The sequence below is a fragment of the Plasmodium yoelii genome (genome assembly GCF_900002385.2).
Source record: "Plasmodium yoelii strain 17X genome assembly, chromosome: 14".
Classification (NCBI taxonomy): Eukaryota; Apicomplexa; class Aconoidasida; order Haemosporida; family Plasmodiidae; genus Plasmodium; species Plasmodium yoelii.
The window spans coordinates 1,593,736-1,615,447 of record NC_036186.2 but is presented as its reverse complement, the minus strand read 5'-3'; the positions used below and the strand labels follow the sequence as shown (position 1 = coordinate 1,615,447).

General features: G+C 21.5%; 7 protein-coding genes across 7 annotated transcripts; 3 read left to right on the top strand and 4 right to left on the bottom strand.

Moving 5' to 3' along the window:
• Positions 1-596: 596 nt before the first annotated feature.
• PY17X_1441600 (BRO1 domain-containing protein, putative) lies at positions 597-3,664 on the bottom strand (the record flags this gene model as incomplete). Its single annotated transcript, XM_022957602.1, has 5 exons — positions 597-636; positions 834-880; positions 978-1,085; positions 1,221-1,391; positions 1,490-3,664. The coding sequence occupies 5 exons, from the start codon at positions 3,662-3,664 to the stop codon at positions 597-599; spliced, it is 2,541 nt and encodes an 846-aa protein (XP_022812965.1).
• Positions 3,665-6,877: 3,213 nt separating this feature from the next.
• Positions 6,878-7,931, top strand: PY17X_1441500 (conserved protein, unknown function; the record flags this gene model as incomplete). Its single annotated transcript, XM_022957601.1, has 4 exons — positions 6,878-6,997; positions 7,119-7,284; positions 7,523-7,705; positions 7,825-7,931. 4 exons carry the CDS (start codon positions 6,878-6,880, stop codon positions 7,929-7,931), a joined length of 576 nt encoding a protein of 191 aa, XP_022812964.1.
• A 922-nt stretch (positions 7,932-8,853) lies between these two features.
• On the bottom strand, positions 8,854-9,801 carry PY17X_1441400 (GTP cyclohydrolase 1, putative; the record flags this gene model as incomplete). Its single annotated transcript, XM_726203.2, has 1 exon — positions 8,854-9,801. One exon carries the CDS (start codon positions 9,799-9,801, stop codon positions 8,854-8,856), a length of 948 nt encoding a protein of 315 aa, XP_731296.2.
• An 895-nt stretch (positions 9,802-10,696) lies between these two features.
• On the top strand, positions 10,697-11,395 carry PY17X_1441300 (50S ribosomal protein L24, putative; the record flags this gene model as incomplete). The annotated part of the gene is made up of 1 exon (XM_722354.2): positions 10,697-11,395. One exon carries the CDS (start codon positions 10,697-10,699, stop codon positions 11,393-11,395), a length of 699 nt encoding a protein of 232 aa, XP_727447.2.
• A 478-nt stretch (positions 11,396-11,873) lies between these two features.
• On the bottom strand, positions 11,874-12,821 carry PY17X_1441200 (mitochondrial carrier protein; the record flags this gene model as incomplete). Its single annotated transcript, XM_722355.1, has 1 exon — positions 11,874-12,821. One exon carries the CDS (start codon positions 12,819-12,821, stop codon positions 11,874-11,876), a length of 948 nt encoding a protein of 315 aa, XP_727448.1.
• Positions 12,822-13,951: 1,130 nt separating this feature from the next.
• Positions 13,952-14,932, bottom strand: PY17X_1441100 (vacuolar iron transporter, putative; the record flags this gene model as incomplete). Its single annotated transcript, XM_722356.2, has 2 exons — positions 13,952-14,071; positions 14,231-14,932. The coding sequence occupies 2 exons, from the start codon at positions 14,930-14,932 to the stop codon at positions 13,952-13,954; spliced, it is 822 nt and encodes a 273-aa protein (XP_727449.2).
• Positions 14,933-16,065: 1,133 nt separating this feature from the next.
• Positions 16,066-21,092, top strand: PY17X_1441000 (conserved Plasmodium protein, unknown function; the record flags this gene model as incomplete). Its single annotated transcript, XM_722358.2, has 2 exons — positions 16,066-16,610; positions 16,865-21,092. 2 exons carry the CDS (start codon positions 16,066-16,068, stop codon positions 21,090-21,092), a joined length of 4,773 nt encoding a protein of 1,590 aa, XP_727451.2.
• Between the last annotated feature and the right edge of the window lie 620 nt (positions 21,093-21,712).

Below are 21,712 nucleotides of genomic sequence, written 5' to 3'. Positions count from 1 at the left end.
TATTTCCAATTCTATTTATAATAATTTATACTTGCATTTTATTTAAACACTATTTGGAACAATAAAAGGTTAAAATAATACATAGTTTATTTTATATAAATAATTTTTTATGTCTTTATAAAATAAGAGGACAAAAAAAAAACAATACAAATATATATATATGTAGCTAATTTTAATTAAATAGTTTTGAAAAAAATAAAACAAAATATTTCGACGCTCTTGAATTATTATACTATAACTGTGGGTTTGCTTTCCTTATATATATTGCTATTACTATTATTATTATTACTACTATTATTATTACTACTATCATTATTATTACTACTATCATTATTATTACTACTATCATTATTATTATTTTTTTTTTTTTTTTTAATTTGTATTTTCAAATTATCATAATTTAACAAATGTGTGTGTACAAAGCGAGTATAAATATCAAATAAAAATATGTCAACATATTTTACATACATTTTTTTAATAAAAAAAAATATCCATATCATGTGTGTGTATATACATGTACATTTTATATAAAAAGCGTCCGAATAACATGTTAGCAAATAATATGTTAAAAAATAAAATTATCATTTTACATTTCATTAAAAGGGCTTATGGTTATTTTTGGGTATTTGCTGTATCCTAAATGTTGGGAAAATAAAGAATAAAAAAAACAAATTAAAAAATAAAGAATAAAAATAAATTTATGTATATGTCAGTAATAGTGAACTGGTTTGATGAAATAGCCAAAGCATGTGTGCAGGCTCATGGCAAAGATATAAAAATTGGAAAAATGTAAATATGATAAAATGTGATAAAGTGGTGGCGTATGCAATTACCTTATATTTGAACGCTCGCTTTCGCGCATGTATATATACTTGTTTACCTGAAACAAAAAAAACAAGAAAATAATAAGAACGATAAAATATTGAGTCACTATGTTTGTATCATATAAATATTTTGTAGACATAAAATAATCTTACATCATCTTTTAGCATGAGCGAATTTTTCAAAGTATGCGAATGTCGCTCATGTGTTGTGTTTAGTTTTTTGCAGTTCTCCATTAATTCTTTTAAAAATATGTTAAAATTCTGTTGAAAAAAAAAAAAAAAAAAAAATAAAATAAAATAAAATAAAAATAAAATAAAATAAAATAAAATATAAATACATATATATACATATATATGCATATATATGCACGCCCATTTGTTATATACTAAACTTACATCAATCGTTTTGAAATTGTCAAGTTTGCTATATTCATGAAAATAATCATAAAACTTGTTAAGATCCCTTTCAAATGATGATACAATTTCTTCGAGCTTTTCTTTTTTGATAGCCAATGTCTCCCTTTCCTTTTCCAACAGTTCATTCAATTTGTCATTATCTTTTTCCTCCTGTGAAAAAAAAAAAAAAAAAAAAAAAAAAAAAAAAAAAATACATATACATATACACGTGCACATATAACAGAGTAAGTGGCGAGATGTAGCAGTACCGTTATAGAATTCAAAAATTCATCTTTAATGCTATGTTTCAAATCGTGTAAATGATACGAAAATTTTTTTAATTGTATGCTTAAGGAAAAATATATTGATACGAGAACAAAAAATAATTTATATTCTGAATGAACATTGATATAGTTATTTAATTTATCATAATGAAATAAATTATTTTTATCTAAATTTTTATTTATGTTAATAATTATATTATTTTCTTTTAAAAAGCTTTGGAAATCACTATATACTAATGATGGTAAATTATTATATTGACTTTTTTTTTCAATATTATATTTTTCAGTGTTGTTAGAAGAAGAATAAACAAGTTCATTCTGTTCGCTTTCTTTTTTTGGAAATTCATTCTGTTCGCTTTCCTTTTTTTCGCTTTCCTTTTTTGGGAATTCATTTTGTTCGTTTTCTTCTGATAATATTGATTGGTAATACAAATAGATGCTGTCTAATGATTCAATGTTTACATTAGTGCATAGGTTGAGATTATCTATTATATATTTATAAAATACAGATATTTCCATTTCACATATTTGAAAGTTTTCATGGTTATTTTCCAAAAATATTTTAAAAGTATCTATATTTTTTCGAAGTTGTTCTAAAGAATTTTTAAAATTAGTTACATGTTGTAAAAATGAATTATATGAATTAATAGATTCTTGATTTATTCCAACGTTAATAAATTTTTTTTGAAACTCAAAATTATTTTTATATTCTGTATTTAAATTTGCTTCAATTTGAATTATTATATCTTGTAAATGTGTTTCTACATTATTTAAGGCATTTAAATTATTATAATAAATAGCTGGTTTATAATAATCTTTGATTTTGTTATATGTATTTATAATTGCATTGTTAAGAGATGATATTATGTTTTTTCTATTCGATATATTCATTATTTTAAATTGGTCATTTAAAACAATAAAATTTTTTTCAAATAAATTATATAATTGTGTTAATTCTCCATTATATTGATAGTAAATATTCTGAGCTTGTTTATTAAATAATAATTTTAAATCATTAGAAATATTTTTTTTTATATAAATTTCTGATATATCTATATTTTTAACTTTTACAACTTCCGTTCCTTTTAATTTATCTAAATTATCATATGTTGGTATAACTTCAAAATATATATTTTTATTTTCATGTTCAAAAAAATTTAATGATTTAATAATTTTTTCTTTTAATTCTGAAAAATTCATATGAAAATTATTTTTTTTACAAATCTCAATTCCATTATTTACATTATCTAAACTATATTTTAACCTACATATAATTTCTCCAATTTTGTCTTCTTCATATTTTTGAATTTTTATATCTTCAATTTCTTGACTTAGTTGTGCATACTTTAAAGCACAATGATAATTACTAATACTTATAAAAATTATTTTATTTATTAATATAAAATTATAAAATGAATTATTTATATTTCTTATATAATGTATATTACCTTTGGCAGTTGAAAATTTGGTTGCATTCTTAAACACATCTGGCATTTTACCATCTAAACAATATAATGCATTATTAAAATAAGTATATATATTATAACTTAATTTTGATAATAAATTTCTTTTACACTTTTTTAATATAGCAGTGTTATAAAACATATTTTCATGGTATGCTAATGACATACATAAAAATATATAAGTACTAGCACAATTAATATCTGATAATTCTGTTAAATTATCATTATTCATATTTTCAAATAAATAATTAAATATATCTACTATTTTATTAGATATTTTATTTAACAATTTCATGTCATTTGAATTTTTATGATATTTTATTAAGCTACATTTTAACATACATATATTAAATAATATTATTATATTTTCTTGTTCAAATACATATTCTACTTTTTTATTTTTTTCATATATATTATTACTATTTAATATATTATTGTCTTTTAATAATTTTTTTTTTTTAAATATATCAAAATAAAATAAATATTCTTTATATAATCTTAACAATTTATCATTTGCTCCTTTATATTGTTCTGTTAAAATACAGTTTCTAATACTTGTAAAGGTTCTTATCTCATCTTCAAATGTTGGAATTTCATTTTTTTTTATTATTTCTTTATAATTTTTTGTAATAATCTTATTTATATGTACCTTTTCATATAGGTACTTTATGTTCACAAAATCAGATACCAATTGCATTATATCGTCTTATTCTCCAATAATACTTTTACTGTTTTAATCAAAATCTAATTATCACGTATATTATTTTTTTGTCTCTCTATATACGCATTTGGCGCTACACACACTTTTGTTTTATAAGAATTATGCTAATCGAATATGTATGCATTCATATGTTGGGTAAAACAAGTATACACAAATAAGTTATTTTTGAAATAAAGGTCGATACGCTTTAAAAATGACAGCAATAATAATAATAGCAATAGCAATAGCAATAGCAATAACAATAACAATAACCTTGTATGGAAATTTTATTCCAATAAAAAAGCTAATAATTCATGTTTTTACATGTATTAACAAATATTCCCCTCGAATTTATTTATCCCTATTAGTAAATATGTAATTTATATAAATATAAGATCAAGTTGTAAAAGTGCAAAACTTGTGCAAAAATATGAAAATATGTGAAAAAAAATGAAAAAAAATGAACAAATATCAAAATATATGAACAAATATGGGGAAAAATATAGTAAAACAAGCATGTATAATAATTTTATAAAAAAAAAAAATTACAAATCGAGAATATAAATATTTATTTTTTTTTCACCAAGAATTGTAACTATATATATACATGTATATACGTTTTTTTTTTTTTTTTTTTTTTTTTTTTTTTTACAATTATGTATAAATCTTATATATATTTACAAGTTTGAAATTCATCAATTAATAATTTAATTGAATATAATTGTCATGTTTGGTGAAAAATGAAAAAAATATATATAAACATATTTATACCTTTTTATATATTTACCTATTTTTAGCTATAAAAATTACAGTTACACACATATATATGTATATATGCATATTCGTTCTTTTAATTATGTAATTTTTGAGGGTATAAACTATATTGCGATAAAATTATTTTTTAAGTATAAGAAAAATATTTTTTAAATTATAAACCCCTAAAAAATAAATATCATAAAAAAAAAATGGGAAAAAAGTTTATCTTATACAGGTAGACCAAACAAATAATTTAAGCAAAAAAAATGAGATAATTAAACATAAAAACAATCTTGAAAATTCCAGACATAATATATATATATATACATGCATATAATTGGAAAAATTAAACAATTGTTATTTTATGTCTTTTATTAATTATATGACTGTCTTAAATTTTATAAATATATGCTACATTTTTTCCGAATAATTTGATGGGTTTAATTTTATTTATAATAATTCTTTGATATTTAAAAGTTTTTTTTTTTACTTGGTACCTATAAATTTTAAAATGTCTAACTTTAAGAGAAACTTATTAGCCAAATGTTTTATTTCTGTATACATTCGATTTATAACAATAGCTGTGCCGATTTAACCACGCCTCCTCAAAGTAAGCAATAAATCACGAAAATAAACAAATAAAAAATAACAAAATAAAAAATAAAAAATAACAAAATAAAAAATAAAAAATAAAAAATAACAAAATAACAAAATAAAAGAGTAAAAAAAAATATGAGTATCATATAACTACAAAGTGCGCTATATGTTCAAATTTGGTAACGTAAAATAGTGGCTAACTATTTTAATATTTATCAAAAAATCAAGAGTAGAAAAAAAAAAATATTATTTATGTGCACACTATTTTTCATAAATCTTACAAATGCAACCACGTTTTAATTAACTAATTTTAAACAATGAATGTATCTCATCACACATATATATAATATAGCTAAGAGGGTTAGAAAAATGAAAGGAATATGTCCATAAGTTTTAATAAAACACATATATAATATCTTTCTTTTCCTTTTTGTTATTTTTATCAATTATATATTAAAAAGTATAACCTTTTATTTAGCTTTCTATCTTTACATTTTTATGCTTTTTATTTGACGGTATAATAATTATATATATTTTTAAGGGGATAATAACTACATCCATAATTAAACGTGTAATTTATTATTACATGAAAATTTTCTCGCTTTTTTTTTTAAGTTCTTACATATTTTTCATAATAATCATACAAAATATAATCTGCTACCCTTCCCAATTTAAATTATACAAATTTGCATACTAAAATAATAAAGATCCTTTTCATTAATTTTTTATTTTAAAAATTGTAAACAAATAATATATAGTCACACTAATGAAAACTGTCTGAATGTAACTGTATTTTCTTTTTTTTTTTTTTTTATTTCCTGAATTGTGTTACTTATGTATTATGGGTTGTACATAAATATCTATTTATTTATAATTTAAAATGAAGGCAGAATTAAAACACATATTTAACTATGATAAAAAATTTGAAAAGAATTGTAAAAATTTAAATTGTCCTTTTTGGAAAAAAAATGGGGAAATGTTTGGAAAATATTTTGTTCAGTTGTATTAATGGTTATGAAATGAAATGGAATATACTAATATATAATAAAAGAAAAAAATATGTATTATATAATAAAAAGTATTTACAAATGCATAATTTTTTGTGAGTGTACATAATTATGTATTATATATAATATATATATATTATATATATAATTATAATGTATTATATATATAATTATAATATATTATAATTATATTATATATATATTTTTTTTTTTATGCGCATTCAGAAATAATTATATATTTTTTTATGAATAATTACAAGTGTTCATGTAATTTTGTGCAGGATACATCTTTTTTCTCGTTTTTTTTATTTTTTTTTTATTTTATATTAAAAATATTATTAACAAGTCAGAATAATTGATAAAAATAATATTATACTATATATGTGATATGCATAATATGGAAGTATTTATATAGTACATATTAACATGCCAGGTTAACCCTTGTAAGACAATGAAGAACAAACGTGTGTTTGTTTTGTACTTTCTTTTATGCATTATTAATATAAAAGAAAATTAGATTTTACATTCTTAAAAATAAATAAATGCATATTTGTTATTTAACGTCTAAAATCACACATTAAATGCTGCTTTGTAAAAAATGTCATCCTAAAAATACCATACTATAAATAATAATCAAAAAAAAAAAAATATTTAATTTTTTTTTTTATTTCATTTCATACATATATTATTTAAAATATGCATTTAAAAATAAGTACGAAGACATATGAGATACATACCCATGTGTATAATATATATACAATTGTAGAATAATTTGTAATGTGATTTTTCCATTTTTTTTTATTAAATTTATAATTTTTTAAATTATTCATCCTTTGTATTAAAAAATAAAATGGATATTTTCAATTGTCATTATTGTTCAATATCTCCGTTCGATTATATTTTAGAATTAATATATGGTGAAAAGCCAAATAAAAACGATGAAAAAAAAAGTTCCGTTGTGACATACGATGTAATCTTACCCAAATAAAAGAAAAAACAAATATATAGAAAGAAAAATTGCATTCATAGTGCATATACAAAAATATCAAGATATAAAAGACATATTACCATTTTTTTATATTTTTGAATAGGATAGCAGCAGTAACAATGTATCTCAAATAGTATCAAAAGTTGGAGACGCAATAGAAAAAAGATCAACAAATGAAGTTCTGCTTTTATGTAGAGCCTGGGAAAATTACGTTCATCCTCGAGCCAAAGAATATTGGAAAGATTCCCAGCAGCTCCAAAATATTTTATGTACGAAAAAAATAAAAAATAAGAAAAATAAGAAAAATAAACAAAATAAACAAAATAGAAAAATAGAAAAATAAACAAAATAAACAAAATAAACAAAATAAGAAATGATATTATAAGACCGAGCACCCAGGGGTATAACTTCTAAGGGTGTGTATTCGGCCACTTGTATATTCCCAAAAAATAATTCTTTATATTTTTCTTTCAAAAAAAAAATTTAATTTGAATAAATTCTTTACAGGTAAAATTGCAAATGGCATTACAAAAAATGATGATCCTATTTTAGGAGATGATTATGCGTGTGTTTTTTGGTTCGGAGATAAAAATAAAAATGACAATTGCCCTATCATATCAGTTAAAAAGGGGAATGATAATATAGAAACGATAACTTATGTTAACAGGGTTCTTATTTTTCTATACGCAGGTTTGGCTCAAACAAAAAAAATAAATATATGCATGCATACATCCATACTACATCATATGTGTGTGTGTGCATGTAACAAACGTGTTCGCTATTTCTTTCTTTATTTGTTACCTTTTTAGATGAAGCGAGTTTTCAGGAGCTGCAAAAAAAACCTAAAAAAGCATTTACAATGGCATGTGGAAACATTAACTGTATCAATTTGACACATATTTCTTTGGATGATTAGAAGGAGTAAATTTTTAAACTATAATCTCGAAAAAAAAAAATATATTTTTTTGTGGCGTTACTAATGAAATATTCTATGATTAAATATGCTGAGGAGAAATACATTACGAAAAGGAGTACATTACGAAAAGGAATACAATATGCTATAATGTGTACATTTTTTATGGGGAACAATATTGAATAAATTTTAAGAAAAAAATAGAAAAACGATAATTTATTTAGAAAAATTGATAAATATAATAACAATCAATGTTCATGTGTCAATTTCATAAATTCAAATATGGTATAATATATATGGGATCAAGGATAAGGAAATATACACATACATAAAAATTCTGAACAAAATATGTGTTAATATATATTTTTTTTATAAACAAAAAATATTTCAACATCATCACCAAATGAACTTTTATGGAATACTAATAAATTTATTCTATATAATCTTTAAAAAAAATATGTGGGAGTCTTTATTTTAATTTTATATATCATTGTTTTTTAAATCCCACAATTTTAAAAAAAAATTAAATAAAAGCTTTTAAAGCATGCAATAAAAATTTTGTCTATATGTATTTATATTTATATATATATATATATAAGAATATTTTTTTATGTAATTTGCAGTTTGACATATATATATATATCTATGTTTTGTTATTGCGTTTTATAATTTTTTCTAATTATTCATTTTAATGAACATATTTTTAATTATTTTTTTTTTTAATAAAAAATATACCATTTAAAAGGTGTATTTAGCTAGCACATATATCACCCATTTTCACACTTGAAAACAGACAAAACAAAAAACAAACAGTAAAAAATATTTTTTTTTGTTATATAAATATTATGCCATTTATAAGATTATTTAAAAAAAAAAAAACACTATAGTCATATTACAAGTGTGTATTAAACATGGTAATTATTATTTATGATAAAGATTGATCATGGTTATCTGATTTTGATATTTCATTTTTCGATAAATTAATATTTTCTTTAAAACAACTAATATTTTTTTTTGATACATATGATGCATGTGTAACTGTCATAGCATCATGTTCTTTTACCCCTCTCATATTAATGCATAAATGTTTAGCTTTAATTGTAACTTTTATATATAAGGGTTTTAAATATTTTTTTAAAGCATTGCAAATATCATTAGTAAGATCTTCTTGCAATTGTAAACGTCTTGCATATATATCAGTAATTCTTGAAAATTTGGATAAACCCATTATATATTTATCTGGATTATATTCAATATCACACAATCCTTCAAATGGCAATAAATGATGTTTACATAAAGAATAAACATGTATATCTTTTATTTTAATTAGTGTATTATTTTTATATTTTCTTTTATATATAGATTTTTTTATTACATTTTTTACACTCATTTTATATCCTTCAGTTAAATATAAAAATGCTTTAGCAAATCTGTTATTTGTTCTTTTTAATATATCACAATTTGGAATATTTGATGCTTTTAAAATATTTAATATATTCATACTTATTTTATCTGTTTGTTTTTCTAAATCGTCTATAATAAAATTATTATCCTCCTTATTCTTTTTGTCTATTCTTTCCCCTTTTATTATTTTTTTACCTTCACCATTATTTTTATTATTTATCGATTTAGGATTATCTATACTTATCAATTGTGTTGTATCGCTTGAAATGTCATTTTTGCTGGCGTCATTTTTGCTGGCTTCATTTTTGCTGGCGTCATTTTTGCTGGCTTCATTTTTGCTGGCTTCATTTTTTTGGCCTTCATATTTTTTGCCTTCATTTTTTTGGCCTTCACATTTTTTGGCTTCATTTTTTTTCTTGCTTAACATGCAACCTTCATCGAGTTGCTTTTTTTCGATATAGGTTTCCATATTTTATTTTCATTAAAATGGTAAATATATTTATTTTAAAGTAGTGGTGGGCAATCTATTGAACATCCAATTGGACAAATAAAAGCTGACCAACAAAATTAAATAAGATTAAATGTTTGTATAAAATAATTTATATTTTTAATAAACATACATACATGCATACTTAGAAATATATGGTAATGCATTTATAATTGTGTTGTCGTTTTTTTTTGTGGAGAAAAATTGTCACATTCTCAGCTGCTCATAGCATACATATATTCCCTAATTTAGAATTTCTCTTTTTATAAAATAATATTTCCAACAAATTGGACAATAATATATATGCATATATGTTGGCATGTATCTCAAAATGATTGCATTAAAAAAATCAATAAATATAATAAGAGAGTTAAAAAATAAGGAAAAGAAAAATATAGAACATGTACAATTACTAATGTAATAAACAAAATAATGTAGAAGAAAAAACGAAGAAATAAAACTATTAATTAAAAATGTTTGCTAATTTAAAATTATAAAAAAAAAAAAAAAAAAAAAAAAAAAACATATAATTCTAATATTCAATGGGAAATTTACAAATGGAAAAAGTTATTATACACAAAGGTACATATAATATATGACCATAAATGTATTATGAAATTGGCAGCGGTAAATAATAAAAATGAAAAAAAAAAAAATAAAATAAAAAAATGAAAAAAAAAAAATAATGGAATTGATAAAGTATATTTCGTTTAATTTAATTTGATTTAATTTGCTTATTTTTTGAGATTGAAAAAAACGTAAATTATATAATCTACAAAAATAAATGGGAAACAAAATGAATGTGTTTTAAAATTGAGGTGAAAGGAAAATAAACAGATTGGAAAATTAATATCTTATATTATTTATAAAAATAAAAATGTCAAGATATATTAAATATTTTATGCAAGCAAAAAAACTTGATAAAAGAAAAAGAAAATATCATAAATATGATTTTTTAGAATTGAGCAAAGAGTTAAGCATACCATATCCTTTAAGAGAACAAAACCAGCCAAAAAGATTAAATCTTTCTTATTATTTAAATATTCAAGTTGGTGATTTGGTAAAAGTTTTATATGGTCCAGATAAAGATAAAGAAGGGATAGTATTAAATATTAACCCTAAAAAAAATACAGTAATAATTGATGGATGTAATATGAAAAAATCAGCATGGAATGTTATAAATAAAAAAGGTAGTATAATTACCCAAGAGATGCCAATACATATTACTAATATATCTTTATTAGATCCTGTTAATAAAAAACCAACTGTTGTAAAAAGGAGATATATGATGAATGGTGAATGTGTAAGAATTTCTAAAATATCTGGATGTGCAATGCCTGAACCTATTAATAAAAATCTTTTAAAAGAACAAGATAATTATCAACTTTATATCCAAAAAAAAAAAACTGGTCCACCTATTAAAGATATTTATGCAGAACGGGATAATAAACATTTTAGTCTTTTAAAAAAAATTGCTTATCAAATAAAAAAAAAAAGATTTTTTGAAATGAAAAATTTTTTTAACACACCCAAAGAGAGAGATAACACAAATAAAGACATCCTTGAAATATTATAAATCATAGAGAATACTTATCACTTTTAAGGCCACTCAAATGTGAGTAACAAAAACTGTGTTTGGAACAAAGCTACCCATCTCCTATCGATTTTTTCCGTCTTTTCCCAGTGCAATAAAAGAAAAAAAAAAAAATAAAAAAAAAATAAAAAAAATAAAATAAACAAAATAAACAAATAAACAAATAAAAGTATTAATTTTTTTAAGTTATTAAAATTTTAATCTTGTTAAAATACGCATTTAGCGTGTTGCTGTTTGCGGACAATTTTTTGTGTTTTAAAGTTTTTTCATGCCATGTAACGCTATAAAATTAAATACAAATATGACCATAAAAAAAATGAAAAAAAATGAAAAAAAATGAAAAAAATAACCTATCCAATATCACGTAAAACAAAAAACATTAACACGTCAAGGTATATATTGTACACATTTGTGTAATTTGTAAAATCAATGCATAATTAAGGTTAAAAAAAAAAAAAAACTAAAAATAGTTATTTATTATTTTAATTCCAGTCACCATGAATAATGTTTGCCAAATACAAAGAAAACATCGAGGTATAACACCTTTGTATAAATATAATATTCCACCTTCTTTATATAAATTAATAAATGACTGAGTAAAACTTAAATTAATATTTTTATTTGCATTATTTTGCATATAAACTCTAATAACATCAAAAGGGTTATTCCATACTGATAGTGACCCACCTATAATACCACAAATAATTTCTTCACTGGTTTTTAATTCATTATTATTTTTTTTATCTTGTTTAAATTTATTTGGATTTGATATATCACAAATTTTAACGTCATTTGGTCTTTGCTCACTCTCTTTTATCTCTTTTATCTCATTTCTTTCATTTTTTTTTTGTTTTTTACTAATATATATATTTCTCACCCATTCGGTTATGCCTTGTCTACTAGCCCAATTTGTTCCCTGTCTTAAACACATAGCAGAATTTCCTTTATATAATGTTGAAATTCCAGAATGTTTAAAAATAGATATTAATTTATCTTTATAATTAATATTCTTATCAATACTTGCAGTTATAAAAAATGTACATGGAGTCATAACTATCGATTGACATATACCTCCACATGCTCCACCTATAAATCCACTAATAGTATTGTTAACATTTAAATCATTTAAAACTTTGATTATCTTTTCTTTTGATAATAATAATACTGCACCTTTAGTACTACTCTCTACCAATTTAGCATAAAACCCTCCATAAAAATGTCCAACCCCTTTATTATAAATATTTATAAATGAATTAATCGTATTTTCATTTCGATAAATACACATTCGTGTTTTCCATACTTCTAAAGGTAATCCTAATGTTCCTGTTTCTAGACAATGTAAAAATGACCCACTTATTAAATTTTTATATGCCCCGTTTTTTATTACCCCCTCATTTTTTTTCTCCATTATTCTATATTTAAAGACATGGGAACAAAATAAATAACTATTATTAGAATAAACGGCTTATATATTCTGATCTACCCAGAGAAATAAATATTGTCACACAATACATGATCATTTAGTTTGGCCTCAAACTGATGCGCTTCCTTCAAGGTAAGACGATAAAATGTGAAAAAATGGCAGCAAAAAATGGCAGCAAAAAATGGCAGTAAAAAATGACAGAAAAAAATGGCAGCAAAAAATGACAGTAAAAAATGACAGTAAAAAAATGATAAAACTTTAGGAATTAAAAATAAAAAAACTATAAACCAAGAATATATATATATACAACATATTTATAAGTTTATTCTGATAATAGATTTTTTTATCTAAAAGAGTATTTATTCCTTTTATTAAAATGTATTTTTTCATAATATAAAAAAATAGCATAAACTATAAAGAAAAAAAAAATTTACAACATCACCATTATTTATTTTACAATTTCCTTGAATATATCAATCATACTTTGTATAAATAATGGGATATTATTTTATTTTTTAAGAATTTATAAATTTGTAATAAATTCAAAGTTTTCAATTTGCCTTGATATATATTTTTTTTAATTTAAGTAGCTTGTCAATAACTGTGTATTAATATTTTCTCATAAAATGAACATAATTTTTTTTTTTTTTTTTTTTCCAAAAAAATATATATACATACATTCAATCTTTTGGGTGATTTATTTTTGTCTCCTTTTTAATGTAAATTATCCTTAATAATAGAAGAACAAAATTTCGAGAAAAATAAATTTGTTTAGAGTTAATTATATAATCATTGTTTTATTTTCGTTAAAATATATACACGATAAACTTATTTATGACATTATAAATATGTAATTATTATATATGTCCATGACAACAGTTTAATAAAATAAAATTATTAAAAATATTAGGATGAAAAATAAAGCACTGAAATATATAAATTAAGATAATTTTAAAAAAGGTTGGTAACTAAAATGTTAAAAACGCATTTTATTTTTTGCGATGGTTTTCATTTAGTTCGGCATTTATCCGCACATCTAATTGTAAACATGTAAATATGTAAACATATGTACACTTTTTTGCGATCTAACAGTCAAAATTTTCCATTTTATATTTTTAATCGCCTGAGTTTGTTTTAAGTAAAACCCCAAATAAAAATGGAAGCATTCCAGCAATCGACCCGTTTAATACCATACTGAGAGCGCACACGATTGGCTTTTGGGTGGTAAACTGAGACTGTATCGGTAAAGAAGAAAAAATGAAGAAGAAAAAATGAAGAGGCAAAAATGAAGAAGCAAAAATGAAGAGGCAAAAATGAAGAGGCAAAAACGAAGAGGCAAAAATGAAGAGGCAAAAACAAAATGGAAGCGATCACTCGCGCCTTGAAAAACCTACCTTGAATAGACCCAAAATAAATAAAGTGATGAGAGTTGATATAAAAACAACGGCAAAAGAAGCAGTATAATTTTCTGCACTAAAAAATAAATTGTAAAGAACATAGGAAAATAGAGGTATCATACCGAAAAAACAAAAACTTAAAAACATTAAAATTCCCTTTTTAAATGCTTCACTTTTATCTTCATTAGTTAATATAAGACCTAATTCTTCTGACATCATATGTTCTAAAAAAAAATGTTTATTTCTAAAAGTTATTTCTACTAAATTTCTTGCATCCTTACTATCAAATTTATATTTATTAATATAAATATCTATCATTTCTTGTTTTTCTTCGGTTGGACAATTTTCTATTTCCCATTCTTCTCTTTGTCTTTCTGCTAACATAAAATCTATTTGAGCTGTTGAACTAGTATATTCGCTAAAACCCATAGAAATTGCATTTGCAAATAAATTACCAACTCCAATAATTATGACTTGTGCAGGTGTTATATTAGCACCAACACAACCGGAAACAATTGCAAAAATTGTAATTATTCCATCTAAACTTCCAAATATGATAGTTTTTAAATGATCTTTATCAAGACTATGATGTTCAGCATGTTTATCGAGATTATGATAGTGACTATGAATTTCTTTGGACTTTTCAATGTCCCCTTCATAGTATGCCTTTCTAGCATCAATTATTTTTTGCTTGCCCATTTTTTTATTTTATTATTGCCAGTCAGGTTAAAAATATAAATAAATGTGTGTGTATTTTAGCTAGCTTTCCTTTTGTTGTATAAAACAATTTCCTTACTTCCACACTTGTATATATTTAGTTATATTTATATATACATATATAAATTAGCTAAAGAAAAAATATACAATATTATCATGTTTCCCAAATTTGTCACATATTCATTATCATTTAAAAAAAAAAAAAAGTTATAATATGAAATATATATATAGATATATTATTTTTATTGATTAGTTGGAAAAAAAGTAATGAGAATTGCCCTCTTATATAAAAAAAAAATATTAACATAAGCTCATATTAAAAAAATGCATGAATATAGAAATTTATTATTCCCCCATTTTATACCACATAATTAAAATAGGGAAAAAATTCTCTTTTTAATTTTTGATAAAATTTAATATATAAATAAAAATGAATATGAATTTATTTCTCTAATTTATGTATTTTGTGTAATGAAAAATAAACTATATTATAATAAATTTTTTTTGCTCTAATTTTTATTACCTTCAAAATTTTACTACACACATAAATAATAATTCACGACAAAACCCCATATTTTGGGGCATTTATTTTATTTCTTGTTTTAATATACCAACTTTATTTATTTAATTCATTTTTTTTATTGTTAATTAGTAATGCCACTTCTTCAAAAAAATATGCCATTTTCTTCGATTTATCCTAACTCACTGAAAATAGAATATAAATTAAGTTATTCTTTGGCTGTGGGGGGGAAGGCTATAAGCAAGCAAGCAAATGAACAAATTAACAAATGAACAAATTAACAAATTAACAAATGAACAAATTAACAAATTAACAAATGAACATATATATAAATATATATTTGTTTTCCCCTTTTTTACACAACAGTCAATTTCATCATGTGGGATGATATAAAACTCCTTTTTGTTCCATTTTTTTAATTATTTAACATTTTACATCACTTCCCACATTTGAAACCTATTATTGTCAAAGTGGAATACAACCCCCAACAATATAGACTATTTTAATAAGCCAGGAAACAGATATAGAAAGAAAGAAAAAAACAAAAACGAAGTGGTGCACATGGTTACACATCAGAGCTGTGAATTAATACACAATGATAGAGAATAATGTTGAGAAAAAAACAGAACATGATAAAAACTTAATTGTAGAAAATTTGGAAGAAAATATAAATGATAATGAAGATCATTTTATCGGAAATTCAAATGACATAAAAGATGGAATAAATAATGACAGTAATGAAAATAAGGAGAAAAATGATGAAGTAGGAAAAAATGTAAAAAGAGATATGGGAAAAGATGAAAATAAGAGAGATCTTATATTTTCTTCAATTCTTCGATATAAAAAATATTTAACAAAAAAAGGTAATAACTATTTCGAGTTCAGTCAAACTAATTTACAAATAAATGAAAATGAAATGTTGGTACATAATAGTAACTTTTTTCACTTATTTGATATAAAAACAATTTTTTTCCCTCATATTTTTTTAAATGTCAATTCACATATTAATATAAATATTTCAGATTATTTAAATTATATTCAAAAATATTCAAACATATGTGATACACAAAAAAATATTCACTATAACTCAAGACAAGATTTTGTATTAGAAGCAATTGAAAATATAAAACATGTCGAAGTGTAAGTTTTATTTCACATTTTCAAAATATGCGTCTATTCCATATTTATATTCATATACCTTCTTACACCCAGTGTTATGGTTTTACTTGTTTTTTTACTAAGATATTATCTAAACACTTTGATAAAAAAATTTGTATTATTTTACATTTTGTGGTAGCTTTCTAATGTTGTTGACAATTTTGTGGTATACCCCTTTTTATCTTTTTTTCATTTTTTTCATTTTTTTCATTTTTCTCTTTTTCCTCTTTTTTTAGCTTCAAAAATGTGATGTTATTGAACAGCTTATTTCTCACATTAAACCAAAAAAATGCCGAACAATTGAAAACTCATTTTGATAGTATTGAGAAAATAAACTCAAGTGATTTAGTTTTTGTGCAAACAAATCGAAAAAACGACATGATATTAGGATATATTAAAGATAGCAAATATAATTTAATTTTTGAAGTATTTAATTTTAAAAAATTCTTTGAAGAATGTTATAATGATGATGTATATATTGATATATTTGAAATAAATAAAAAAAAAATGGATGAACATGATTTTATTAACAAAAATGAAAATGGAAAAATATATTTAAAAGAACTAAAAATAAATGAAAAAAAAAAAATACACACAAAAAGTGATACATTTAAAAAATTTTACTCATATTCTGTATATCAATATGATTATTATTTTTTTAAAAGATCAATTATTGAATGTTTATATTTAAAGGATACTAAAAAATGGGAAGAAAGAGGAAGGAAATGTATATTATCCTTAAATTTGTGCTTAAAATATGTTAATGATAATTTGTTCGTAATGATATTATATAGCTATGATGACACATCAGGAAATGATATTAATTTTGGAGAAAAAAGTGTGTGTAAAAATAAAAAAGAAAAACACCTTAATAATAATAACATAAACAATTTTGATAGTTGTGAAAAAAATATTCTCCAATTTGAGGATTTGATTATGTACAATAATCAGTTTGATCTAAATAAAGTTGACAAAAATTTATTCAAAAGAAATACATTTTTTGTGAATGATTTATGTTATCCATTAAAATGTAAAATCTTAGGAATTATTTCATTTACAAATTTGTGTACAGGTGATTATATACGACATATTTATTTCACAAAATTAAAAAAATATAGTTATAATTTTAAAAATGAATATAAATTTAATTTATATTGTCTTTCCAATGATGGTGTTTTATACACATTTGATTGTCTTTTAGAATTCCAAAATATATATACCGAAGAAAATTTTAAGTTTGATATAAAGAAATATTATAATTTTCAAATAAATAAGGAATGTTCATGTACCCAAATAAATGTCATAAAATTTAGTTCAAAATATTTGTATTCTATATCTTTTATAAATAATATAGTTTCCCCTACAAATTTTTCTAGAAAAAATAATGACCACCATGTGGATAATTCAAATTCTGTTCAGAAAAAAAAAACTAGCTATTCGTATGATTTTGCAAAAGAAAACAATGAAAATATATTTATGGAATGTGAAGAGGAGGTAAAAAGAAATTCAGATTTAAAATTTAACATATATGATGATAAAATGCATTCAAAAAATAACCGCTCTTTATACCATAGTAATTCTACATGTAGAAATAAAAAATATAACGATTTTTTGGAAACTTTAAAAAATCAAAATGACATGAACAGTCAGGTAATAAAATGCAAATATAAATTTATTGTTATTACAGCGAAATATGACATATTCATAATAACACTAAAAAAAGAGAAAAAAAACACACACACACAAAAAAATGATAATACTAGCAAAGAAATAGTTAATTTTTCGTCTACTAATAACAACAATAAAAATAATGTTATTTGTAGAATTGTCATAAATAAATATAATTTTGAAAAATATAATGAAATTAAATGTAAAAATAAAAGTTGTGTATTATTTGAATTAATATGTTTTTATAAAAATGGTTATATAAAAAAATATAATTATATTTGTACATATAAAAATAATAATTTTGAATTTTATTTATTTGAAAATGAACAAATTAAATATTCAAGTATTGCTAAGAAACAATTTTTTGTACCAACCCTTTTTTCCTTTAATGATGAAATTATAAAAAAAAAAAAGGAAACAGAAAATGAAGATGGAAAAAATAATAGTCTTAATATAAATAACACAGCCATAAGTTTATATAAAAGTTTAATTTATTTATATTATGAAGAAAAAAAATATGAAAATATTAGCATGGCTATAAATGATCAATGCCTCACAATTAATTATGTTAAAGCCTTTAGCAAATGGTTTAAAAAAATATACAAGTTTGTGTATAAAAGGCATGTATACAAATGTAATAATAATTGTACTATAACTGACCAAATTAATAAATGTAGCAATTATTATGATAATAATTTTCATCAAAAAGACAATAATAATATAGACCCATGCAATAATCTATGTATAGAGAATAATAAAGATAATATCCATATAAATAAAAATGAAACAAATTCTATATACAAGATTGAGAATAGTCCCTTATATTTAAATATGCTTGTTAAAAAAGAAAATAAAACATTTTTTTGGGAATATAAATATATTTTATTCGGGTTTTATGATTTATTTTTAATAAATGAGAAAAATAATTTATCCCACGTAAATGATGAAAGGAAAAATGTTGACAAAAAAAACTTAAAAAATTCTTATGATGCACATAGCCATTTTAATTTTATAAATATTGTAAAAGAATATTTTTCCTATGACAATATTCTAACTTGTATAAACAGTTTTCCACAAAATTTAAACATGAAAAAAAAAAAAATTAAACTAAATTTTTATTATTTTATAAATTTTTTAAATTTTTTACAAAATAATTATATACATGAATATGTAAGTGTATTTCATTTGGTATTTAATCAGCTGAATGAAAAGACACAGCAATGGGAAAATAAAATAGGCGAAATCATTCCAAATGGTTGCAAAAGCTACACAATTTGTGACGGTTGCGAAAGTTGGGAAGTGCGTGTAGATCGGGTTTTGAAAAAATATCGCCAATTCATTGATGTGCGAAAATATTGTCCTATTTTATTTTCCTTTTTTGTCCATATGTACAATTTTTGTTTGAAGGGAAATGGGTTAAATAACGACGCGTTTATTTCACATATCACTTATTTTTTAATCAACAAAAATACAAAAATAAATAAAAAAAGGTATAGATATTTACAACAAAAGGAGGAAAAAATAAGAGAAGGAGCAAATGAAGTTGATAACATATCCCCTAATATTCTTAATAAAAATTCAACCCCTTTAAATGAGGATAAGCATGAATGTGTAAATGATGAATGTGAAATACGTGAAAATGGGGATACAAAAAAAGAGACTAAAACTATGTTCAGGTTAGAAAATAATAAAATGAAAAGTATAAATGAGGAAGAATTTGAAAAAAAAAATAAAAAAGAAATCGAAATAGAAAATTTACTAACAAATTTTATAACGTTAAAAAAATTTTTGTACTATGTAAATAAAGTGAGTAAATATCTCGACGCGATTTATAGTATAACGTCGTTGAATTGTGGAAATAGGGGTGAAAGAAAAAAAAATAATAATAATAATGATAATAGTGGGGGTAATAATGGCGGTAATAATAGTGGCGATAATAATGGCGGTAATAATGGTGGCGATAATGGTGGCGAGCTCGATTTTTATGTCTACGTTAACATATCAATATGCCAAGTCTTATACACAATGATGCACACATTAAGAATAAATAACACTAACAAATATGCAAATTCAAATTATAACTTAAAAAAAAATAATATGGATTATTTTTATTTGTTGATATTGGTTAATTTTTACACATTGTTTAGTATTTTATTAACACAAAGAGAAAATGTTTTAAAATGTAATACTGATAAAAACAAAAAAAATATAGAACAAAAAACAAATTTGGATAAAAAAATTATTGAGAAAGATTTATTAATCCATTTTTATAATGAGCTATATGAAATTAATAAAAATAATACAAATTTAAAAGATCAATTTATGTGTGCAAATCATATAGAAATAAAAAGGGAAGATTTTCAAAAATATTTAAATTTAATATATAAATTATTTATAACTATAATTGATCAAATTGATACTGATGATAAACTTATTGAAAAAATTTATTTTAAAATTAATTGTTGTTTGTGTGGTAATATTAGTTTATCCAATTTATATAATAATTATTATATATGTGAAAAAAAACATATTTTTAATAAATGTATGATAACATTTTGTTGCATATATAAAAATTGTCTAATATTACCAAATATTTTTCTTTTCGAAAATATCCATAAAAATAATATATATGATCCGAATAATCATATCTTAAATTTCGATCTAAATTTTAAAATTACCAATATTTATTTTTGTCCTTTTTGCCATTATTTTATTACAACAGATAATCATTTTTTTAACCAAATATTTATTTTTACTCAATGTCCTTTTTGCAGTACTCCTTTAGCTAATTTATAATAATATATTCCATTCCCTACATTTATACATATATATTATATATACACATGTTGTTTATATATCTATCAATATTATTATGCTTTATTTAAAATGTTATCCATATTAATTTATAAGATATAAATTATTATTTTAAAACCTTTTTTTTAACTCGGTGATGTTCTATTGATACTTTTTTTAAATTACATATTTTTTTTTTTTTTTTTTTTTTTTTTTAAAACCGCTAGACTTTTTAACTTGCTATTGTTTAGTATGTATGCTGTTCTTGATATCTTATATTTTTCAATTTTATAATTTTTTTTTAAAGAAAAAACATTGGGCTTTTAATATTTTTTATAATATCTCATGTATATTATTATTTATAATATCTCATGTATATTATTATTTAAATATCTCATGTATATTATTATTATAATATCTCATGTATATTATTTTTTTTTTTAATATTTATATTCATTATACAGCTTTGAAACATTATATATATATTTATATTTGTCATTATATGCCATTATTATGCCATTATTATGCCATTATATATGCAATGTAATCATTAAAGTAAAACAAAAATTAATAATTTAAATTTTATAAATAAAAATATATTAAATTATGTATTATATTTTTAT